Source organism: Artibeus jamaicensis, unplaced genomic scaffold (genome assembly GCF_021234435.1).
Source record: "Artibeus jamaicensis isolate MK-2021 breed Jamaican fruit bat unplaced genomic scaffold, CSHL_Jam_final scaffold_754, whole genome shotgun sequence".
Classification (NCBI taxonomy): domain Eukaryota; kingdom Metazoa; phylum Chordata; class Mammalia; order Chiroptera; family Phyllostomidae; genus Artibeus; species Artibeus jamaicensis.
The window spans coordinates 2,391,296-2,412,170 of NW_026522054.1; the positions used below are offsets into that span (position 1 = coordinate 2,391,296).

A 20,875-nucleotide genomic window follows, 5' to 3' on the forward strand; every position below is an offset into this window, starting at 1 on the left:
ATGGAGTTCCTCCCTGATATGTCCCTCCATGTTGCATGTGCCAAAGGCTGGGGCTGGCCCTTGCTCGCCCTGCCAGGAATAGGGAGATTTCATTCTCTGGGAGGGAACAATAAGTAGAAGCTGAAACCCCTGCCCCATTGCCCAGAGGCTTCCAGAGCAAAGGACATTTGACTGCATAGAGCCAGGGACCCTGAATTTATTCATTTATTTTTGGGGTGCTTCCCTAAATCCCTGGTGACTTTTTCTGGTTATAACGTCTTTATGTTGCTGAGGGCCTCAATCCCACTGTACTACGTGATAACTGTGACCTTGAGCCAGCTACCTAACCTCTCTGTGCCTCAGTTTCTTCACCAGCAAAACAGGGATAATACTAGTACACACTTCATAGGACTCTTTTGAAAGTTAGATGAGCAATTATACACAAAGTGCTCAGACTAGTGCTTGGAGCATAGTGAGAATTACATTCCCCCCCCCCCCCCCGGTTCTAAAGGATTTTTAAAAAATCTTCCACTTTCCCCAGCCTCTGTTAACCACTGCTATACTCTCTGTTACCGGGAGTTTGGCTTTTTTTTTTTTTTTTTTTTTAAGATTCCACATGCAAGTGAGATTATGTAGTATTTCTCTTTCTGTGTCTTATTTCACTGAGCATTATACCCTCAAGTTCCACCCATGTTGTCACAAGTGGCATGATTCTCTTCTTTTCAAAGGCTGAACTGTATAGATAATAGACCACATTTTAAAATCTATTCATCCATGTAGATCGTTTCCATAGCTTGACTCTAAGGCTGTAATGAACCTGGCAGTGAAGACGGCTCTTCAAGATAGTGGTTCTATTTCCTTTGGATACATCCCAGAAGTGGGATTACTGGATCATCTGGTAGTTCTATTTTTACCTTTTTGAGGAAACTCCATGCTGCTTTGCATAATGGTTGTAACCAATTTGCTTTCCCACCTACAGTGCCCGGGGGTTTCCTTCCTCCCCATCCTGACCAGCACTCGTGAGTTTGTGTCTTTTATGCTGACAGCCATTCTAACAGGTGTGAGGTGGTGTCTCCTTGTGGTTTTGATTTGCATTTCCCCAGTGATGAGCCACGGTGAGCATCTTTTCATGTTCCCGTTGGCCATCTGTCTGTCTTCTTCGAAGGAATGTCTATTCTCTTCCTCTGCTCACTTTTAAATTTAAATAACATATTATTATCATCCTTGGAACTGCTACTGGCGAGAAGCCCACCCTCCCAGTCTAGGTCTAAGAGGAGTCTGCTCAGTCCTGCTCTGCGCCACAAGCACCTCCTGGCTCCTCACAGGCGCTCAGTAATCTGGGGACGGAAAAACCAGCCAGGAACGTGGCTGATGTGTGGTCCAACAACCTCAGTGTGATTTGAATCCCCGGGGCAGCTTGTTAAATGTCAAGTCCACTTCCAACCCTCAGAGAGTCTCATAGAGAGAAAGTGGGGCTGGGGAACTTGTATTTTTTTTAAAAGAACCCCATTTGAGAGAAACTCTCGGGAATCTCACTGTGTGGCACTGTGGTGCCCTGAAGCTGGGGCTGCAGGAGAAGGAACCCAGGAGTGGTTGTTACCAGAGGTGGCCTGCGTACCCAGTTGTCCCTCCCTTTGTGGATCGAGGGGTGGGTGGTGTCCCCCAGAGCCCTTGTGGTATAAACCCCAGGAAGACTGGAGCCTTCTAGGGAGGTAGGTCATGGTTGGATTTGGTCTTGTAGGGGTGCCCAAACTTTTGGCATCTCTAGGCCACGATGGAAGAAAAAGAGTTGTCTTGGGCCACATGTTAAATACATTGCGACAGGTAATCACACAAAGAAAATCTCATAATGTTTTAAGTAGATTTATGAGTTTGTGTTGGGCCGAATTCACAGCCATCCTGGGCCGCAGGTTGGACACCCTGGCATGTCTAACTTGGGGCCCCTCTACAGGAAATAGTGAGGCTAGTGGTCCCTAGAAACCCTAAAAGGAGCCCCCAGGACAGGGCCACAGCTCACAGGTCCCTTGCGGTATCTTGTCCCCTTGGCTTGAGCTGGTCCCTCCTAGGAGACCTCGTTCACAAGCTGCCTGCTCGGAGTCGGCAGGCATCTTTAGCCGGGATGGTGCCCTCCTTTCTGCCCAAGGCCATCACCCCAAGCTCTGTATGGGTCACTGGAGCAGGTCATCAGATTTTCCTGGGGGCTCACATTGAGGCCCTAGGTGGCCCAGGAGAAGACACAATGGAGTTGAGCGAGGAAGAATGTGTTTTTTGTTTAAAGAAACATCTGGGATTTGTTTCTTAGCAACAGGACTCATCCAACACCCACTGGCAGTGTCAGAACATCTGCCGGTGTCCGCAAGCACCACATAAAATACAATAAAAATCTGCGGAGCAGGAGAGACCCTCTGAGCATAGCGCCACCAACAGGTGGAACTTGGAATGAATGCAGGTGGAACTGCTGAATGAATGCAGCAGCCCATGGTTTAGATCGGAGAGCTCCAGGCCAGGAATGTTCTGCCCCAGGTGGGGCAGTTGCTACGCTGCCTCCCTCCACCTGGCTTCCTGTACCTGCAGCCCCAGTGTCTCATCAGATGGCTTTTAGACGAAGCTTGTATCTGATGAGCGGCAGGTCTGAGCCTAGTGGGGACATTAGAGTCAAATCTAGAGATTCTGAGCCTTGTTTCGGTACAATCAGGCCCTTTAGCCGTCTAGTCGTCTTGTATCGCTTCTCAAAATAATACTGTTTTTAATGCATCTAATGCAGAGACTTACACAGAAAACTAAGGATATTGAGAAACAGTTATCAAAATATTTTTTTAAATTTGCATCTAGAAACACTGTGCTTTTGTATTAAATAAGAAGATTCAGCAGTGCGTCTAATTAGTGCTATAATTCTAAAATAGCGACAAGTGTCAACATTTTGAAAAACTGACTCCTCAGCTTCAGCGTGGTGTGGAAATATCTGCAGTTTCTATTGGTGACGCGTGCCAGGTTCTGCTAATGCGATTGTGCTTGTGGCCTACCTCCATGATAAAAGGAAAAGCTAAAACTGGGTTAGGTTGGTGAAAATAAAGAAGTCATTTTTTAAAAATCCCAGTTCATGGATGCCCGGAGGGTTTGTGGATTCCCAGTTAGGACCTCTTCCCTTCTTTATTGTTTACCTGAGGTCTCTTAACCAAAGTTGCCTAAAAACCTATGTGGTCAGAGCTGCTATATGGCTGTGGACAGAACAGAGAGGCAGCAAGACCCTGTGGAACAAGCACAGCCAATGGGTAAGTACTGAAGGGTGCAGAGGTGTTATGGTTGCTGTGAAGGTCGTGACCTGTGTCATCCAAGAATCCCTGTGCCATCACCTTCCTCCACAGAGGAGCATTCGCAAGGAGGGTGATTCTCGAGTCAAGGTCATTGAGATGTAACTTGACCTTGGAAGGATGAGAGCCCTTGGCCGTGAGATTCTTGGGAGACAAGGCTAAGGCTTTTTCAGTCTGTCGAATATCTACGACACTCATTTAACAACATTCAACAAATATGTATAAAGTGTCTAAGATGTAGTAGCCATCTGAACCCAAAGTGGGGAGAGGGTAACAGTTCTGGGCAGCCAGCCAGGTGGCCAGGGAGATGGAAAGCAAGTTGGTCAGGTAGCATAAGGAGCAGAGCTGGCCTCACTGTGGGGCACCCAAGACACTGGCCAGAGGGGAGCCTGCTCTGCTGAGCCCTCCTGAGGGCAGGCCTGCAGGGGTTTAGCTGGGCAAGGAGACCGTCCGGAGATCCCAGAGTTGCTGACTCAGCCACTGGGCAGGATTCCTGGGAGCCAGACTCTCTGGAGGCCTGCCCCAGGGGAAGCTCACACAGGCCGCTCCCCTAGCCCCTGAGCAAACCCCTGGGAGGTCCTGCCCCACCACTGAACAGGAAGTCATGAGCCCCGGGGAGCCGGATCTGGCAGAATGGCTACCTTCTGCCCCACAGGGCCAAGGTCGAAAGGAGTTAGAGATGGAGAGGTTCTTGGGCCACAGGCCGCCCAAGCATCTCATTTTATAGACAAGACACAGAGGCTCACAGGTGAGAGGGCCTCTCCCAGGTCACAGGGTGGTGGCAGAGCTGGGCCAGAGCCAGGCCTCTGGACTATGAACCCTGAGCCATGGGAGGCGACCACTCTTCCCTCTCCCTCCCACGGGGAGGCAGGCTGGAGACATGCCTGAGTGCTGGGCCTGTTCCAGGTTCTGGAGCTTGGCTCCTTGTTGTTTTAATAAGACTCCCTGACCCCCCCCCCCCCCCACCTGACAGAATGCCCACCTCAGGGGTTTTGTAGGGACTCAAGGAGACTTTGCAGGCAGAGCCCAAGAGCAGGGCCGGCACAGGGCCCAGGGCTGGCACCCTCTGGGAGGGTGAGGGTTGTCACGCTGCACTTTGGCTCCCATAGGAAGGGGGAGGTCCAGGGAAGGGAGGCAGAGAGTCAGGAGCCATCTCCACCCGGGAGCCGTGGGCTCCTGGAGAGACAGATGGGCCTGTCTGGCTCTCCAACAGGCCACTTGCTCTCTGGACCCAGAGCGGTGCCCAGCGTGGGTGGTGTGGGAGGTGAGTAGGTTGGAGGTGGGCCAGCTCCCTGAACTCGGCAGCTAGGCCCTGCTGGCCCTGGGTCGTGGGGAGCTGAGTGGGGTGGTTCAGTGGCAGTGGAGATGTGTGGGTGAGAACAGGCAGTGGGCCAACCTCCAACTACACGGTTCTTGCTGGGGACAATGTGGGGGTAGTTCTGGGAACCTATTAGAGGACGCGGTTTCCCAAAGTGCCATTTCTGAGAGGGAAAAACATAACCAACCACATCTACAGAACTGGGAGCCTTCTTCCGCAGTCACCCACTTCCAGGCCCCTTTCAGGCGATTAGAGCCTTCGCAGCCCTCCCAGCACAAATTCGGCTTTCGCGTCTGCAGTCTTCTTGCCCTAATAGGAAATATCTGGTGCTGTCTTTCTCCCCAGAGCCTGCCTTGGCCGCTGGCCTAGGCCCCAGTCCCGCCCTCCCCAGCTCCGAGCCTCCACCTCTCTCCTATTCCTGCTCCTTTGGAGTGCTGGAAAGCAAAGTACTGCCCGGGCTTGCAAAGCCCCAGATAAGCCTTACCTCCACCTAATGAGTTCTGCCTCCAGAAATCCATCAGCTGCAGAAGTGCACTGTTTGACGCTGTAATTCTCTCCCCGGCTCAGTAATCAGCCGAGCGTCCCCAGAAAGGCTCACAGCACCTCTCCCCACCGCTCCCTGCCAGGTGGATTCATGGTCGGGCTTCACTCCGGGTCTCAGAAGCACCTCGTTAGAGGGGACGACACAAAGTCTCCTAAAGCTGTTGGCCAGGTGGCTGCAGGAGTGGAGTTCGAGGGACGGGGATGGCCCCCGGTTCAGGGGTGGGCATGCCGAACGTGTTGGGGTCCCCCGGCCTGAGTGCCCCTAGGGGGCCTGGAGCCCTGATTTGGGCTCACACTACCTTTCTACCGGCTGGATCTCCCGAATCAGCTTGGCAATCAAGTCAGGGAAGGAACAAGGGCTTCTTCCTGGACTTTAACAGCTGCAATGAGTTGAGTTCAGGCACGGAGGGATTATCCGTGATCAGAGATCCCAAGGCTGCTGCCTGGGTGTTACGTCCCAGGTAAAGACTCACCTCTCGCTGAGGTTGCCAATGGCTAGAGGGTTTGTAGACGCCAGAGGTCATTTTCCGTATTGTGGTAAAATATTCACAACATCAAATGTACCATATTCGCTTTCTAAGTGTCCAACTCTGTGGCGTAAGTGTACTCACAATGCTGTACAGTCACCACTCATCTCCGGAAGTTACTCTCCGTCACTTACTGAAACTCTGTGCCCCGGAAACACTAACTCCTGCTACGCCCCACCCCCCACCCCGGTCTCTGGTAACCTCTAGTCTACTTCCTGTCTCTGTGGAATCACACAATATTTGTTCTTTTGTGACTGGCTCATGCAACGTTAGCATAATGTCCTCAAGGCTCATCCATGTTGTAGCACATGCCAGCACTTCCTTTTTCAGGGCAGAATAATATTCCATCACAGGGATACCCCACATTTTGTTTATCCATTCATCTCTTGATGGACACTTGGGTAGGGCATTTTAAAAAGGCAGTGATTGTTCTAAGGGGCCCTAGATGGCTAGCTGTACATCTCATCATGGTCTCTGGGGTTGATTTAGAGCCTCTGGTTGCCTGGGAGGGGGTGTGCCCAGAGGTGATGAGGAGAGAGGCACAGCTCCCTGGTAAGTCTGTGTGTGGTGGGCATTGAGGCTGATTCCCAGCATTCTTTGCACCAGGATGACCAGTGCGAGCCACTCTTGGAACTGCATACCTCTGGTGGGTGACCGGTTCTGACATGACAGGTGACACAGTGGTCAGAGGGTTGTTTCCTTAGGCTTAAAACGGGGCCACGGGAAGATGTTATCTTCATTCTTCCAGACGTTGTCGTGTTGGGATTGAGCTTTCTGGAGCTGCTGTGGCCGGGTGCCAGACCAAGGCCAAAGCCACCGCCAAGAGTGTCAGTGCAGAGACAAAGAGCCCAGGCCCTTGGCGGCCCAACTGACCCGCCCATCAATCTGACCTCTGAACTGCCTTTGGACTTCCTGTCATTGGAGATGGTAGAAGCTTCCTATCCCTTGAGCTACCATAGTTTGAGTTGGTTCTGTGTCCCTTCCAGCCCAAAGCAGCCTAAGAAACATCAGCTAGGAGTAGCTGTGTTCCCTGCTAGACCCTCCAGTGGACCGTCTGTGGGAAAAAAGCATAAAAACCGGGGTAATTTACCAGTCTCGAGAATGACACCAGCCTGCCATTAGTTGTAAGGTAACAAATAACTCACCTGGTACACTTCGTATAGGCCCCGATGTTCCGGGGCCTTGGGTGATGTGCCACAGGCCACCGCTGCCGAGGGCCCCTGGGCGGGCTGCAGGGAGGCACTGTCCTTCCACAGGCCTGGTGTGTGTGGCACCTGGGGACGGCTCCCCACAACACTCTCAGGGATGAGCACCCCCTGGCCTCACACACGTTGGGGGCTGCAGGCCCAGGGACCCTTGTCCCCACAATAAGGAGAGAGTGACACGAGGCCACCAAATGCAGTGCTGAGCACAGGGTAGGTGCTTTGTAAATGTCATTTGTCATGAGGTGATTGAATGAGGGTCACCCGTGAACCCAGAGGTCTCAGTCTAGCCCCCGAGGATGAAGGACACCTGGTGAGGCAAAGTGGGGGACGCAGCACTTGGGGTTCCCGCTCTCCGTTCCTGCAGCCGCCGTCCCCAGGAGCCCCTTTCGGGTTCATTGCCCTGCAGGTTCTCTCCGCGGTGATCTCGGAAAGGCTCCCTGGCGGCTGTGACCTTGGGCAGAGCCCTGCTCAATCTTCATCTCAGTGTCCAGCCACCCGTGGAAATGTCACCTTGCCGGGCTATTGCTTCTCCAGAGATGGAAGCTGTGTCATCTCCTGTAACCAACGTCACCGCTGCTGCCCTTGACCATCGTTCCACCCGAGTGACCACCCTTAGCGCTCGTTCTGTGGAAGGTGGAAGGACAAAGCTCGGGGCCGTCAGTGCCACCCGGGCCCCGCTGCCCTGGTCACTACCCCACGCCCACTTCCTCACTTCACCCTCTGGCATTTTACTGAAGCCCAGGCTCTGCCGTGACGAGGCTCAGAACTGGGAACAGAGAAACTCTGTGTGGTTGCATTTCTGCTCAGTCTCGGGACCCTGGGGAGACCCCGGGCCTCCTCGGCACCCCCCGAGGGCAGACCTGCAGTCCTGGCCCCCCCCAGTCTGGCCAGGGCTGGGAGCACATCTTAGAGCTCGTCGGGGACTTTGCACGGGAGGTGGACAGCAGAGGAGCCTGCCGCAAAGCCCAGCACCGTGAAAACGGGTTCTCAGCTCCAGTGCCCCGGCCTCCCGCAGGATAACCAGTCTGATGTCTCGGGGGAGAGGCGCAGAGGGGGAGCTGCTCTCATTTTCTCTGTCCTCGGAAGCCAGAGTGACAGATGGATTTGTGACAGCCAGGGGGGCTCCCTGCCCTCCTTTCTTTATGCCATGGACCTCTGCGGTTGGAAAAGTTAAGGCCTGCCCCGTGGCGTGGTAGTGACTGAGGACTGTTCCCCACCGAGGCCTCCCTTTAAGCCCCCTCACCTGTTCCAAGACTCCCCGCTACTGTCTTTTCCTGGGTTTCTCAGGCCTCGGATTCCAGGGGGTCCCTCGGTGCTTGCCTGAGACTCAGGGAGGAATACCTCCCGGAGCTGGTACTCTTTGACCGAGGGAGCGGAGAAGAGGGGTCCTGGGCGCAGAGGGGCAGCTGGGGGAGGGGGGACGTGGTTCTGGGGGCTTTCTACCTTCTCTCGTACAGCAGGGGGAGGCAGGCGGAGGGCGACAGGAGCCCACCCGTCGTTATTTTTCTTCATGAAACCCATGCTTGGGAAGATTCAAGTCGTCATCAATTCACAGCCTCATCTCCGATGGATCAAATTGGATAGAGTCCTGGCTGGTGTAGCTCAGTGGACTGAGTGTGGGCTGTGAACCAAAGGATAGCTGGTTCTATTCCCAGTCAGGGCACATGCCTGGGTTGCAGGCTGGGTCCCCAGTGGTGTGCGTTCAAGAGGCAACCACACATTAATGTTTCTCTCCCTCTCTTTTTCTCTTCTCCTCTCTCTAAAAAAATTAAAAAATAAATTAATTTTTTAAAAGGCGGATAAACTGGCCACTAGGACCCCGAGTTACTTACTGCACTGAGATCCTGTGCTCCCTAAACACTTGTGAGCCGGCATTCTGATGGGCTGGCGGGGCCTCGTCAGGGTGGGACCACCATTAGGTGTGCTGTTTGGAAAGATGGAAACAGTTCCCAGACCCCTCGTGCCACTGGTCCAGGACACATGGGTCAAAGGCGCTGGAGGATGTGTTTGGAAGAACTCTGAGAGTGGTCAGGATGACGGAAACACTGGAACCGTGTTTCGGTTTGCACGGCTCTCTCTCGGTTTTGCAGTCTGCCTCCTCTCTGCAAGTTCCTTGCTGGCCAGGACACCTCGGGTCTACAGAACACTTCCCGAACGAGGAGGCAGCCTTGAACCCAACGCTGACCATCCTTGGCTCACACAGATCCCCTTCAGCCTCTAAGATGTACACTCTCCTGCTCATGGTGGTCTAGGCGCTTGTCTTCACCTTCTGCTCCGGAAGTTGTTAGCTGAAAAACTAGACATTGCCTTCTCTCAGCACATGCAAACACGCCGTGTCCGAAACCTCCTCCCCTTCCTCCCACTGCCTAAGGAATCAGAACCGAGGTGCAGCCGCGGCTGAAGGAGCACGCCGAGCCCCATTGAGGACTGAGACCTTATCTTCTCTGGCTCGCTTAGCTATGGGGGTGTCGACTTTCAAACTCTTTAGATTCTTTCTTCCTAAGCCTTTTGTCAACAGCTGCTTGTGAACTTACAGTCACTTCTCTCGGCTTCCTGTTTCCAGTCGAAATAATTGCACAATGATGAAGAGATGATGAATGCACCCTCTGAATTAGAATCTTGGCGTGGTGGGACCTAGCAAGGTGCATTTTTAGCACAATCTCCTCTGCTTTTTGTGCCCCTCTAAGGTCTGAGAACTGTAGCTTCCTGGGCTGAGTCTGACCCTGAATGTGATCTCCCTTACATCATATCGTGGCTCTGAATGAGACAGCAGCTGGCAATGGGACCTGTTTCGTAGGGTGTGGCTTGTCCTTCCCTGTCAGCTGTGAAGTCCTGGCCCAGCCTTCTGTTACGTTTCCTCCCTGTCTCTGAAGCTCACCTTCCTTCAAGGCTGTGCTGGTAAGAAGGCTGTGCTCAACCAGCAGCCCCTGGAGGAGTGACAGAGGGCGTCCAGGCGTAAGTCACTGCCACGGACACGCAGCACACATCTTAATGACTACGGAGCCAGCTGCAGGTGGCATCTGGCTCTGACGTGACGTACTGGCCTGTCCCAGGGGAGGACTTTTTATCGAGAGCAGCTGCTTCAGGAGACAGCTCTGCCCTCCGCCCCGCGAGTTGAGAAGCCTGAGGCTCCCTTTCCAACGCCCTGCCTTCCACAGCTCCCATGTGACTCGTGCCAAAGGCTGCTCCCAGTGGGACCCCTGAAGGACCAGCCCCCAGGCTTGTCTGCCCCCCATTCTGATGTGAGGCTGCACCAGCCCACCTGTGGCTGCTTCTCTCCCAGTGCCCGCCAGAAGCAGGATGTGGGTCAGGAGCCAGGCTGGGGGCGCTCTCCCCAGGGACCTTTCGTAACTTCCAGGACACAAGTGGACAGAGGCTTCCCCGTCCCCACTGCCTGCATTGGGCCCCTTGGGGAAGCCAGGGACCTCAGCAGTGATGGCGGCCAGAGGGGCCTGGGGTTGTTGCAGAGCCTGCTGCTGTCTTTGCTGTAATCTCCATGGTTGGGGGGGGGTTCCTCCTCAGGCCTGTCTTCCTGAGGGTCGTGGGAGGACCCAGACACACCGAGCACACGTCCCTGCCTCAGTTCTAGGTGCCATAACGCGCTGACCTTGGTGGTTGACGGTACAGTGCACTTTCCTTCGTGCCAGTCGGTGTTGGCCGGGCCTTGTCGCACCCGGAAACTTTGTGCTCAGGGCCCGGCCCCCTGCCTGGGCCACAGAGGATCGGCTGCCCGACTCAGCACTGGGTCACGTGGGGGAGGGACGCTGTTGGAGGGAGTGAAAGGCCCGAATCGTGGGCTCGTTTCCCACAGGTTGCATGGTTTTCTGGCTCTGGCTCCGTGAGGCCAACCTCTCTGCTCTCTCTGGATTCGCTCACCTGATTGCATATTAGAATCAGCAATGCTTCTTTTATTTCTAAATAAGCGATCCCTGGGCTCGTCTCTGGGCTTTTGGTGGTCTGGAGGTGGGGCCCTGGAAGTGGAGTTTTTAAAAACCTCAGTCTGAGATTTCTGATGCACAAACCAGTGCGCAAGACCACTGTAGACGTCCCCACCCTTCCCCTTCTCATTTTATCAAGACCCTGGATATCCACTTACCCCTTAACTGCGTATGTCCTTAGGTCCCCTCTCTGCAGCTCCTCCTCAGCGGATAAACGAGCCTCAGTTTCCCCAGGAACTTCTGGGAAGAGCGATGCTCACCACACCCTGGAGTCCACACCTCATTCGCTCCTCTAGTCTCTGACATCCGGCTCCCTCCAGCCCTTCCCTCCTCCCCTCAGTCCGCCCACTCACCTGTGATTCCACCCTGCCCCCCACCATCTCTCAGCAGGTGACCCTGACGGCCACCTTCTCTTCCCCGAGGCTCTCCTGTGTCTGGACGCCTCCCTCACTTCCCTGATTCGTCCCCGCTGCCCCTTTGTAGTCACTTTCTTTGCTCGCCTAAGATCTCAATGTGCCCTGGGGTCTTCCCTTGATTTTGCCTTGAGTTCCATGCCCTTCTGGGGCGTGGACCTGTCCCGAGTCCCTGTCCCCAGCTTGTCTCTCCTCAGCTGAGGGACAGGCCTCTTCAGGTTTTCCACCTGGTTCATGGCTCCACCCTCACCACCGAGCACAAGAACCACACCCAGTCTGTGCTCCTGTCACCTCTTTCCCCGTCACACAGCTGGTGGCCGATCGTGGGGACGTGACCTCCTCTTCCTCCGTGGGGTCCTCCCCCTGCCTCCCCACAGCCATGACTCACTTCCCACCATGTCACCTCCCACGGGAATTTCTGCACTGTCTCTTTTCCCAGCCTCTGCCTCACCCCGTCCGTCCGTCCTCCCCTGGGTGGGGGGTGGGGGGTCACAGCATTGGTTCTAAAAGTCAGACCTGGCTGCCTCATTCCCTGTTGAAACCCTTCCCGGTGGCCCGCGGTTTCCTGGAAGAGGATGCCTGGCTCGTAGGTCCCACTCCAGTCTGACCCCAGCCCACCTCCGCCTCATTCTTTTACTTTGTGGGTTGTCATTTTAAAAACCAAGTATGAGCTACTTTGTTTTTCCTCAGTGTGTCCAGCTGCCCTTTGCCACTTAGTCCCTGGTCACCCTCTGAGCTCCCAGACGGACGTACACACCGGGGTGACTCCGGGCCATCCCCCCCCACCCCCCGTCATTTCCCATTAGCCTTTCATTCCTCTCCCCCCAGTCACTCTTCTGTGAAGCCTTTCCTGATACAACCAAACAGAATTTGTCATTGTCCCCTTTGCAACCCCATGTTCCCTCCAGCACGGGAGCTCTGGGGCGGGGGTGGGTGGAGCCCCCCTGCCCCTGCCTGTCTGGAATCTGTGTTCCCAGGCCCAGCGTGGGCAGGTGCTTGGCTCTCACGGAACTAATCAGAACTAGCACCTTGCTGTTGGGCAAGACTCATTTAAAACCATTAACACCTGCACGTGAAAATGTGCTACAATCATTCTAAAAATTCCTGCTGCACTGATTAAAACGGTGTTTTTATCTCATAAATCTGTGCACATAATCCCTACCTTCTGTGGCGTATGTTACTTTGTGTGGGAAAGGGTCCAATTACGGTCGTTTCCTGATGAGTGAAACGAGGTATCCAAGTTAATGATAACTAATAAATTCTTTCACGCTACTGAATGTGTCTAAATCAATGCAGCGGAAGGTGGTATAGGTACACATCGTACAAGCCAGCGTGCGCACCGTGTGCTTGTATTTTCACACACGTCTCAGAGTTATCATGAGTGTGTCCACACGGGTGGAAGAGGGAGTAGGGACCCAAAGGCCCTCCCACGCCACCCAGGAGCCGAGGCTGTCCCCTCTCACTTAACACACAGGCCGGTCCATCTTGGCCCAGCAGGCGAGCCCAGGTCTCTGCTGACGCCACTGTTCATGCAGCCCTGTGTGTCCACAGAAAAGCGGGTTCCCCGGGCCTTCCTGTCTCTGTGGCAAGCAGGCAGAGCGTGAACAGGCCCACTGGCCTCTAATCAGTTCGGCAGTTCTACTGAGAGTCTGTCTTTTGACAGGGGATGGACCAGATGACCTTCTAACTCTAAGAGTTCAGGAACCGAGTTTCCTCTTTTAAAAAAAAAGTTTTGTTTTTTTTAGATTATTTATTTATTTATCTTTAGAGGGGAAGGGAAAGAGAGAGAGAGAGAGAGAGAAATATCAGTATATGGTTGCCTCTCGTGCGTCCCCTGCTGGGAACCGGCCTGCAACCCAGGCATGTGCCCTGACTAGGAATCGAACTGCGGTTGTTTGGTTAAAAAAAAAAAAAAGTTTTTAAAATGTATTTTTAGACAGAGGGGAAAGGAAGGAGAACAAAAGGGAGAGAAACATCAATGCGTGGTTGCCTCTCATGCATCCCTCGCTAGGGACCTGGCCCGCAACCCAGCCATGTGCCCTGACTGGGACTTGAACTGGTGACCATTTGGTTTGCAGGCTGGCACTCGATCCACTGAGTCACACCAGCCGGGCTGTTTCCAATTCTTTTGGGTACAGACCCAGAATTGGAATTTCTGTATTACATGGTACGTCTATTTTTAATTTTTTGAGGAACCCCCATACCGTTTCCCCCAGAACCTATACCAACTTCTTTAAAAATTTTTAACGTGAGGGTGCAACATCCAGAACTGAAAAGAGCTGAGGCTTCTGAACCCGATGGATCTGGGTTTAAATCTGGGCTGCTCTGCGTGGGCAAGTGATCCAGCCCATCTGCACTTTGCTTGTCCCATCTGTACCCTGGGGTTACTACCAGCCACCTCCAACGGCTGGGGGCCTCGGAGGGGCCGCGGGGAGGGAGGGGCCAGCGCGGGGAAGCACACTGTGGGTGTGTGCGGAGTGGCATCTGTGCTGTTTTATGTAACATTCCGCCCACACGCTCTTGTTCATCTCACACCCTCTCCCCACTTCAGCAGGGCTCTCTCTCCTAACGGAGTCAGTTCGGGTTCATCTCATAGGCCACGTGCGTGATGGGCCAGCCGAGGCCCAGGGTGGTGGTGAACACTTCCTAATGGTCCCCAAGTCCCCTGTTTCTTCCTAGTCTTCTACGGAGCCCCGGGTCCATGTCCCCATCAGCTCTCAGCTGCTGCCCTCTCTGAGTCCATCTTTCTCAGACGCTGGCAGCCCACCCAACACCCTGCCGACAACTCCTCCTAATTAAACCCTGCTTCCGTTGTGTTTCCCTCCTGCTCAGTTCCCTGTAGGGTGGGGAAGCCCCTCACTCAGGCTTTCGAGGCTCTCCACGGAGGCCCTCCCCTCCCCCACGTCACCACTCCCGCCCCAGGCTCCCCTGGCCTGCTCCTTGATGGCAGGAACCATTGCCACGTCATCTGTGTTCCCCTAAAGGCACCTCGGCAGCCCCGAGGTGCCTCCTCCAGCTGGTTCACTGGCCTCTCTAGTGTGGGGACAAGAGGTGGGCCAGGGTCTGCGTGGGAAGGTGCTGGACACAGGCTGCTGCTCTCCAGGCTCCCAGAGAGTGCACACCTGGGCTCCTGGGGTGACGCCTACCTGCCCGCTGCAGCTCCCATCCCCCTAACATGGCTGTCCCCTCCGCCGCTCACAGGGACGTTCGTCTCGGCCTTCACCGTACTGTGTGGGGCCCGCACCGACCTCCCGGACAGGCATGTGTGCTGCGTCTTCTGGCTGAACATCGCGGCGGCCCTCATCCAGATCCTCACGGCCATCGTCATGGTGGGCTGGATCATGAGCATCTTCTGGGGCATGGACATGGTCATCCTTGCCAGTGAGTAGACGCTGGTGCCACGCATCCTTGTGGGGCTGGGGCTGGGATGAGGGGAGTGGAGCTGGAGGAGGAGTGGGGACCAGAATGGTCTGGGCGTTTGTGATCCTGCAGGGCGTGGGCGCTTGGCAGGGAGAACTGCTGGGCCTGCTCCCCCTCCCCCTCCCCTCCCTGAGGGCTCACCTGTGCCCTCCGCACTCGTGTCTGTGGCTGCCCAGCAGAGGGGACCTTCCCTGCTCACCCAGTCGCTATGCCTGCTGGGACTCCTGAGTGCAGAGGGGCAGAGACTGAGCCAGAGAGCGTGAGTGAGAGAGGGAGGGAGCCCCTGGCAGCTCGGACACCTCGGGCATCGCGTCTGTCGAGGAAACGGGCCAGCTGACAACACCGGGTAGCAGGGCGTGGCCCAGGGGGGTCGGGGCCCCTGTGCCCACCATTCCCTGTCCCTCCCTCATGCGCTTTCCAGAAAGGAAAGGCTGCTTCGTATATGTGCCCACAGGAAACCCCGTAACTGTCTTTTTACAGCCAGAGCAGCGTGGTTTCTCCTTCTTTCAAACCAAGCTTAGTCCACGGATGCGAAAGCCTTCCTCCCTAGCTGGTGTTGCGTGGACCTTTGCCAGTCATTTTACACAAACTTGAACTAGACACAGAACTATTTTGTGAAAGGGCTTAACCTTTCAGAATCAAGTTGACCAAAGACGACTTGATTAACATTTTAAAAATAATCTAGCAAGAGCTTGAAATAGGCACCGCCTATGTTGAGCGCCACGCATGTCCTCTGTGCCCCACACATGTCCCCTGTGCCCCACGCATGTCCCCTGAATTCTCACGCACTCTGTCTACACCACGAGGCCACGGCGCCTCACCAACGGGCCACATCTCCTCAGACATTAGTCCTCCCGGTGTCCTACACCCGACAAAACCTTCCCGGGTGCGATCGTCACTGCCAGAGGTTACCTGGTGTGCCAGGTAAGAACAGCAGAGGCCAGAGGGGAAACCCGGAGTTCCAGGAGCCCTAGAATGACCTAGGATGATCTGTAGCTGATTTAGTCTGAGTTCATGATCCTGTGAGGACCCAAGATCAGGGGACACACAGGACCAGGCAAGGCCTTAGGTCAGTGACCGATCGAGTCACAAGCCAGAGGAACTGCAGGTGGCAGAGCCTGAGAGGTCAGTGGAGCTGGTAGACGGTCCTGCCAGGAAGGTCCCAGGTAGGGGAGTGGGTGGGGCTGCTGGACGGCCAGAGCGTCCCAGAGTTAGAGCCTTCCCCGTGGGTCAGAGTCAGCTCTGTGGATGTCCCACACCGGCTCCAGGGCTGCTGTCTTTATGTCAGACTCTCTGGGACACTGTCTGGGGGATGGGCTTGAGGACCTCACTTGAAAATCCATCACCCTTCACTGCTACCCACTCGCCTTACCCGCCGGCCACCAGACTTCCTCACCCATCTCAGCACCAAGGAGCGTTTGCACTTCTTCCAAAAAGTAAACCCAGCTCAAAGGATGAATACTTGCCACTCTTGTGATGGTGCCATGGGCATGGACGGCTCCGAGCGACAGTGGCATGTGTGTCATGGGACGGCCGCCTTGGAGGGAATCGCCACAGTCAGCTCATCTCTCCTGGATGATGGCTGGACAGGGCTCCTCTGTCTGGTCGCTCTGGCCCCGTCCTATAAAAACGAAGGGAACTTTTCAGCTGTAGCCACACAGGATGATTTTCAGCATGGCATTGTGGAGGGTATCAGCCACAATTTGGGGGGAAAAAATCTCAAGAGGGGAATCAGAGAAACAGAGATTAAAGTAGAAGTTAAAATCAGGCACGTGCAAGCACGCTGCTCTATTTATATAGATAGTAAGTGACAGTGCACAGCCTGCTTCGATCAGGGGTCAGTAAATACTTGGTAGTTTTCCAACACCTTTCCACTGCCAGGCACATGGCAGGCATTACTAATCAATTGTGATACTTTCTGCCGAACAGTCTCAGGACAGGGCTTCAGGCAGTCCCTGCCAATGGATCCAAGATGCCTGCAAGACAAATTCTGTTTGCCATCCCTGGGCCTGGGCCTTTTCCAAAGCATTAGGTGGTATAGGCATGGCTACCGTGTGCGTCGGGAGTGACTCCCGGGGAGGGGCCTGCCTTTGCCGTGGGCACACACCTGCGGGACTCGATGCTGGCCGAGTGGTCACTGTGAGCCCTAAGCACCCCTGTTCCGCCTCCTGGGCCCCCCACCACTCCCGGCATCCTCCCTGTTTTATATTTCAGGCACTCCCTCTGTCCTCTGTTTTCAGATTCTTGTCTCTTTTTCTTTCTCTCCTCTTCCTCACACGCTGCCTCGTGTGCTGTGCTGTTCCCAAGTTTCACAAGGTGAGTCTGTGGATGGGGGCCCGGCCCCACCCCTCTGCTGTTCCCACCCCCTCTTTCAGTTAGTCAACTGGCTTCTATTTTTAGCTTTTTGTTTTGGAAAATTTTTCAACATAAATAAACACAGAGGGCTTAGCCTAAACGAGTCTCTAAAAAGCCCAAGTTCAACAGTTGTCAAGTCTCAGTCATTCTGGTCTCATCCAGTACCCCCAACATCTTACCCGAACCCTAGTACTGGGTTATTGGTGCCAAAAATTGATAAAGAATCTGATAAATAAAGAGGAAAAAAACCCCCAGTTAAGTCACTGAAGCTCCTTTTTGGGCTAAGTTACCAGGTAGTAGGAGAAAACAACTCAAAATTCCAGACCATAATTTTATCTTTGTATATTTCAGTAGGTATCTTTTCTTTTTAAGATTTTATTTATTTATTTTTAGGGAGAGGAGAAGGGAAGGAGAGAGGGAAACATCAATGTGTGATTGCCTCTCGAGCGCCCTCTACTGGGCACCTGGCCCACAACCCAGGCATGTGCCCTGACTGGAAATTGAACCACCGACCCTTTGGTTTTCAGTCTGGTGCTCAATCCACTGAGCCACACCAGCCAGGGCGTAGGTATTTTTTAAAAACATAACCACAGTGCCCTTTCATGCCCAAATAAATTAGCAATAATTCTCTAATACCAATAGTGGTCAGTTTTCCCAGTGGCCTCATAATGATCACTAATGTTTTAAAGGCTCAAAACCCTCAGTCACCATTGCCTATGTCACTGCCGTCCAGCTGTGACTGGACAAACACACATGTGGTCATTCCCCTTTATATGCAGCCTTCCTCCTGTCCTCCTTCTTCCTCTCCATGCACATGTCCCGGCTGCCCATCCCTTTGGGCAGCCTGTCTGTCGGGCAGCCTGTCTGGCCCCTTCTTCCCAGGCTCTGCATTGGGAAATCACTGCAGGCCAGTCTGGTGGGGCCACTCTCGTGCAGGCATGTGGCTTCAGGGTGTGTTGATAACCTTCCAACCCCCACCATGCACACCCTCCTCTCCTGCATCCCCAGTAACCCCAGGCTCCACAGTTCTCCACCCATCAGAAAGCCAGTGCCCTTGGGAGAGGGGGACCCAGACTGTAGGAGCCATTCACCTGTCTGTCTGTGTAAGGTCTCCTGAGCAGATTCCAGTCTGGGGGCCGCCAGGGTTCCTGGAGCAACCCCGAAGAAAGTGGGGGTCTCACCATCTCTCCTCTGCTTCTCCCTCACAGGCTACAAGGAGCAGGGCATCCCACAGCAGCTGTGATCCCGGCCAGCCTCCAGGAGTCCAGGTCACCCCGCGAGGGCCCCATCTGGCAACGGCGGGCATGAGGACCTTGCCTGTTGTCTTCTGCTGTTTCCTGGTTTGGAGTGGACGGGGAGGGATCTGAAGATACCATTTACTTTGGAAACGTACCTGCTTTTCTCAGTAGGCTCTGAGGGCTGCCGGCCCCTCCCCTGCTGCATCCAGGAAGCCCTGTGGGCTCAGGCAACCTGAGCCTCTCCAGGGGAGTGGGAAGTAGGGATAGAGTGGCTGGAACGTTCTTGTTCTCTCCCCCCCCCCCCCCCACCTTGCATCCCCCACTGCAAGGGAACACCTGAGCGGTGGGGCCAGGTAGCAGTAGCCCGGTCCAGGTGAGCAGGGGCTCACCAAGGGGCAGGACTGTGGTGGACACTTCCTCTGGGTCCCCAGCCCCTGCCAGAGTGGTCTCCTGGAGGCAGCTCCAGGGTGGCAGTGAGAATGGACAGACTCCAGCCCAGAGTGGCGAGGCCTGCTGTGCCCTCCGCTTTGGTGGCTGGGGACACAGATCCTCAGAGGTGTGACCCGGCCCCACCCTCCCTTATCGCATCCCCCACCTCCTTGTCACTGAAACTGCCAGGCCTGGGGGTGTTTGACCTTTGTTTCCCTGAGGATACGGTCGGTCATCCCTGGGGCCAACTCCTTGATTCTCTTTCTTACCCAGAAAGGCCAAGCCAGCTCTGTGAGGACCCCAGCTGGCCCCCTTCCACAGCTCACTGAACACCGTTTCCGGCCCACAGTCCGTTTTCTGAAGTCCTTGGAATGGATGGGTCTCTGAGTTCAGAGATGTTGGGTCTGAGAAAGAGAGTAGCAGCCATGTGCCCCACGTTTCCTAACGCCCGCAGTCTGGAACAGCGCTCCGCCGTCCAACATGCGACACAGGGATGCCGCCCGCTGCACAGGGGCCGCGGGTCCCTTTAGGACACCTACGGTCGGACCCCACGGTGGGGCAGGGATGAGCCCAAGGCGTCCAGGTGACTGCAGGTCATGTGTCGATCTGAAACAAGGAGGGAGAAGCTCCGAAATGATAGCGACAAGGCAGATGTTTCCAAGTCTGGTTTCATTTTCACTCTAACACAGGAATTGATAATATGGGAGACGGGCTCCTGGCCAAGTTTCCCCCACACTGGACTTTGTGCCGTGGGGCGTGCTTCTCTTTGAGGGGCTGTTTCTGTGGGTCAGAGGCTGTCAGGGTTCAGCTGGGGCTGGAGAAGGGACCTGTCTGTGTCTGCCCATTTTTTTTTCATGCTGCTCAGAGCCCCTGGCTCCATTGAGAGCCCCGTTGGGGGCCACTGTTTGCACAGTCTTTGTTCTTAAACCCCCAGCTGGGGCAGCAGCCCCCCTGCCCCATGCACTGGGCTTTCTAATTACAGTCCCACCAGGGAAGCAGGCCTGGGGGGTCCCTGTGACCTGCACAACTTCCTGGCATTCCCCCCAGATGCTCGCCCACCCCTGCACCCCGATTCGGGGCAGGTTCTCCACTCCTGGCCTGACCTTAGTCGCCTGTCACCCCTTAGTTGTGACGAGCATCTCCTCGAGGCTGCAGGGGCTGGGGTGCCCTTTCTAAAGCCCTGGCACGTCTGTGTCTCTTCCCTCCTCCTCTCTTCCTGACGCTGCCCCGGCCTCTGCTGCTGTTTTCATATTTGGAAGCCGCTGCGTTTTCAAGGCGTGGGGCCAGATTTGGTTTGATCGGAGGGCCGGACCCTTTGTCCAGGCTGAGGAGATGGCCGGCAGGCCCCTGGCTGCTCTCGAGGAAGCGGCGTCTGAGCTTGGAGCCTCCCCTCGAATCAGATAAAACAGCCTCAGCTGATGGGACAACCGCGCAGAAGCCCAGCCACCCCCCCCCCCACGGCCCTCCCCGCAGCAGCTCCCCGAGTTCGCGTGGTCCCCTGGACTGATGACAGGTTCCCCGTGAGGGAGGGTGCGCCCACTGTGGGAGGGGAGGGTGCTGTTCTCCTGGCTGTGGCTGGGGGGCGCTGCTGAGAGGGCACAGAAGAGATAGCGATTTGTGTCGCAGGTTTAGTGACACAATCCAGACAGAGGTGGGATTTTTTTTTTTTGAGTGACAGGAGTCACCATGAGTCCCAGTGTGGAACAGCTTAATGTGGGGGTTAGTGTACTTGGAAGGACGTCCCCAAACTTGGGAAGACATCAGGCTCAGGAGGAAGCTCCTTTGCAGGCAGCGGCCGGTGGAAGAGACCAGGTGGAAGAGACCAGGAGGACCCGCCGGTCTTGAACGGGGAGCCTGTGCGGAGGGCATGTGGGCGGAGTCAGCTCAAAGAGGGTCACATCCTCAGCCCATAGTCTCTCTGTTTGATAAGGCGAGGTGGTCAGTGCACTCCCAGCGTCTGGTCTGGGCGGGCCCCTCGGGCTGTCAGGCGGCCGGAATTCATTGATGAAACCTTTGCCAGCTGAAAAGGAGAAGTCTTGTGCCTGCAAGCGCTTGATTGACACCTTGCCCTTTGGGGACAGAGCTGGGCTTGCCTCAGTGGCTTAGCACGAAGGCGAAGGTCCAGAAGTCACAGGGCACATTTCTCGTTTGGCCTTCCATCAGTCAGAATCCCACAGGACATTCCCTGGTGTTGGGGGG

General features: G+C 55.0%; 1 protein-coding gene across 2 annotated transcripts in view; it reads left to right on the plus strand.

Moving 5' to 3' along the window:
- Positions 1–20,487, plus strand: part of STUM (stum, mechanosensory transduction mediator homolog) — a 40,678-nt gene extending 20,191 nt beyond the window's left edge. Inside the window, exons 2-4 of one of the 2 annotated variants that reach the window (XR_008390526.1) lie at positions 14,436–14,615; positions 18,218–18,414; positions 18,950–20,487. Coding sequence is in view for 1 of the 2 variants with exons in the window: in XM_037138764.2 (XP_036994659.1) it covers positions 14,436–14,615; positions 18,218–18,252 (215 nt within the window). In the remaining variant the exon portion in view is untranslated. The remainder of the gene's footprint in view (positions 1–14,435; positions 14,616–18,217; positions 18,415–18,949) is intronic. The other variant, XM_037138764.2, reaches the window with a different exon arrangement.
- Positions 20,488–20,875: the final 388 nt, after the last annotated feature.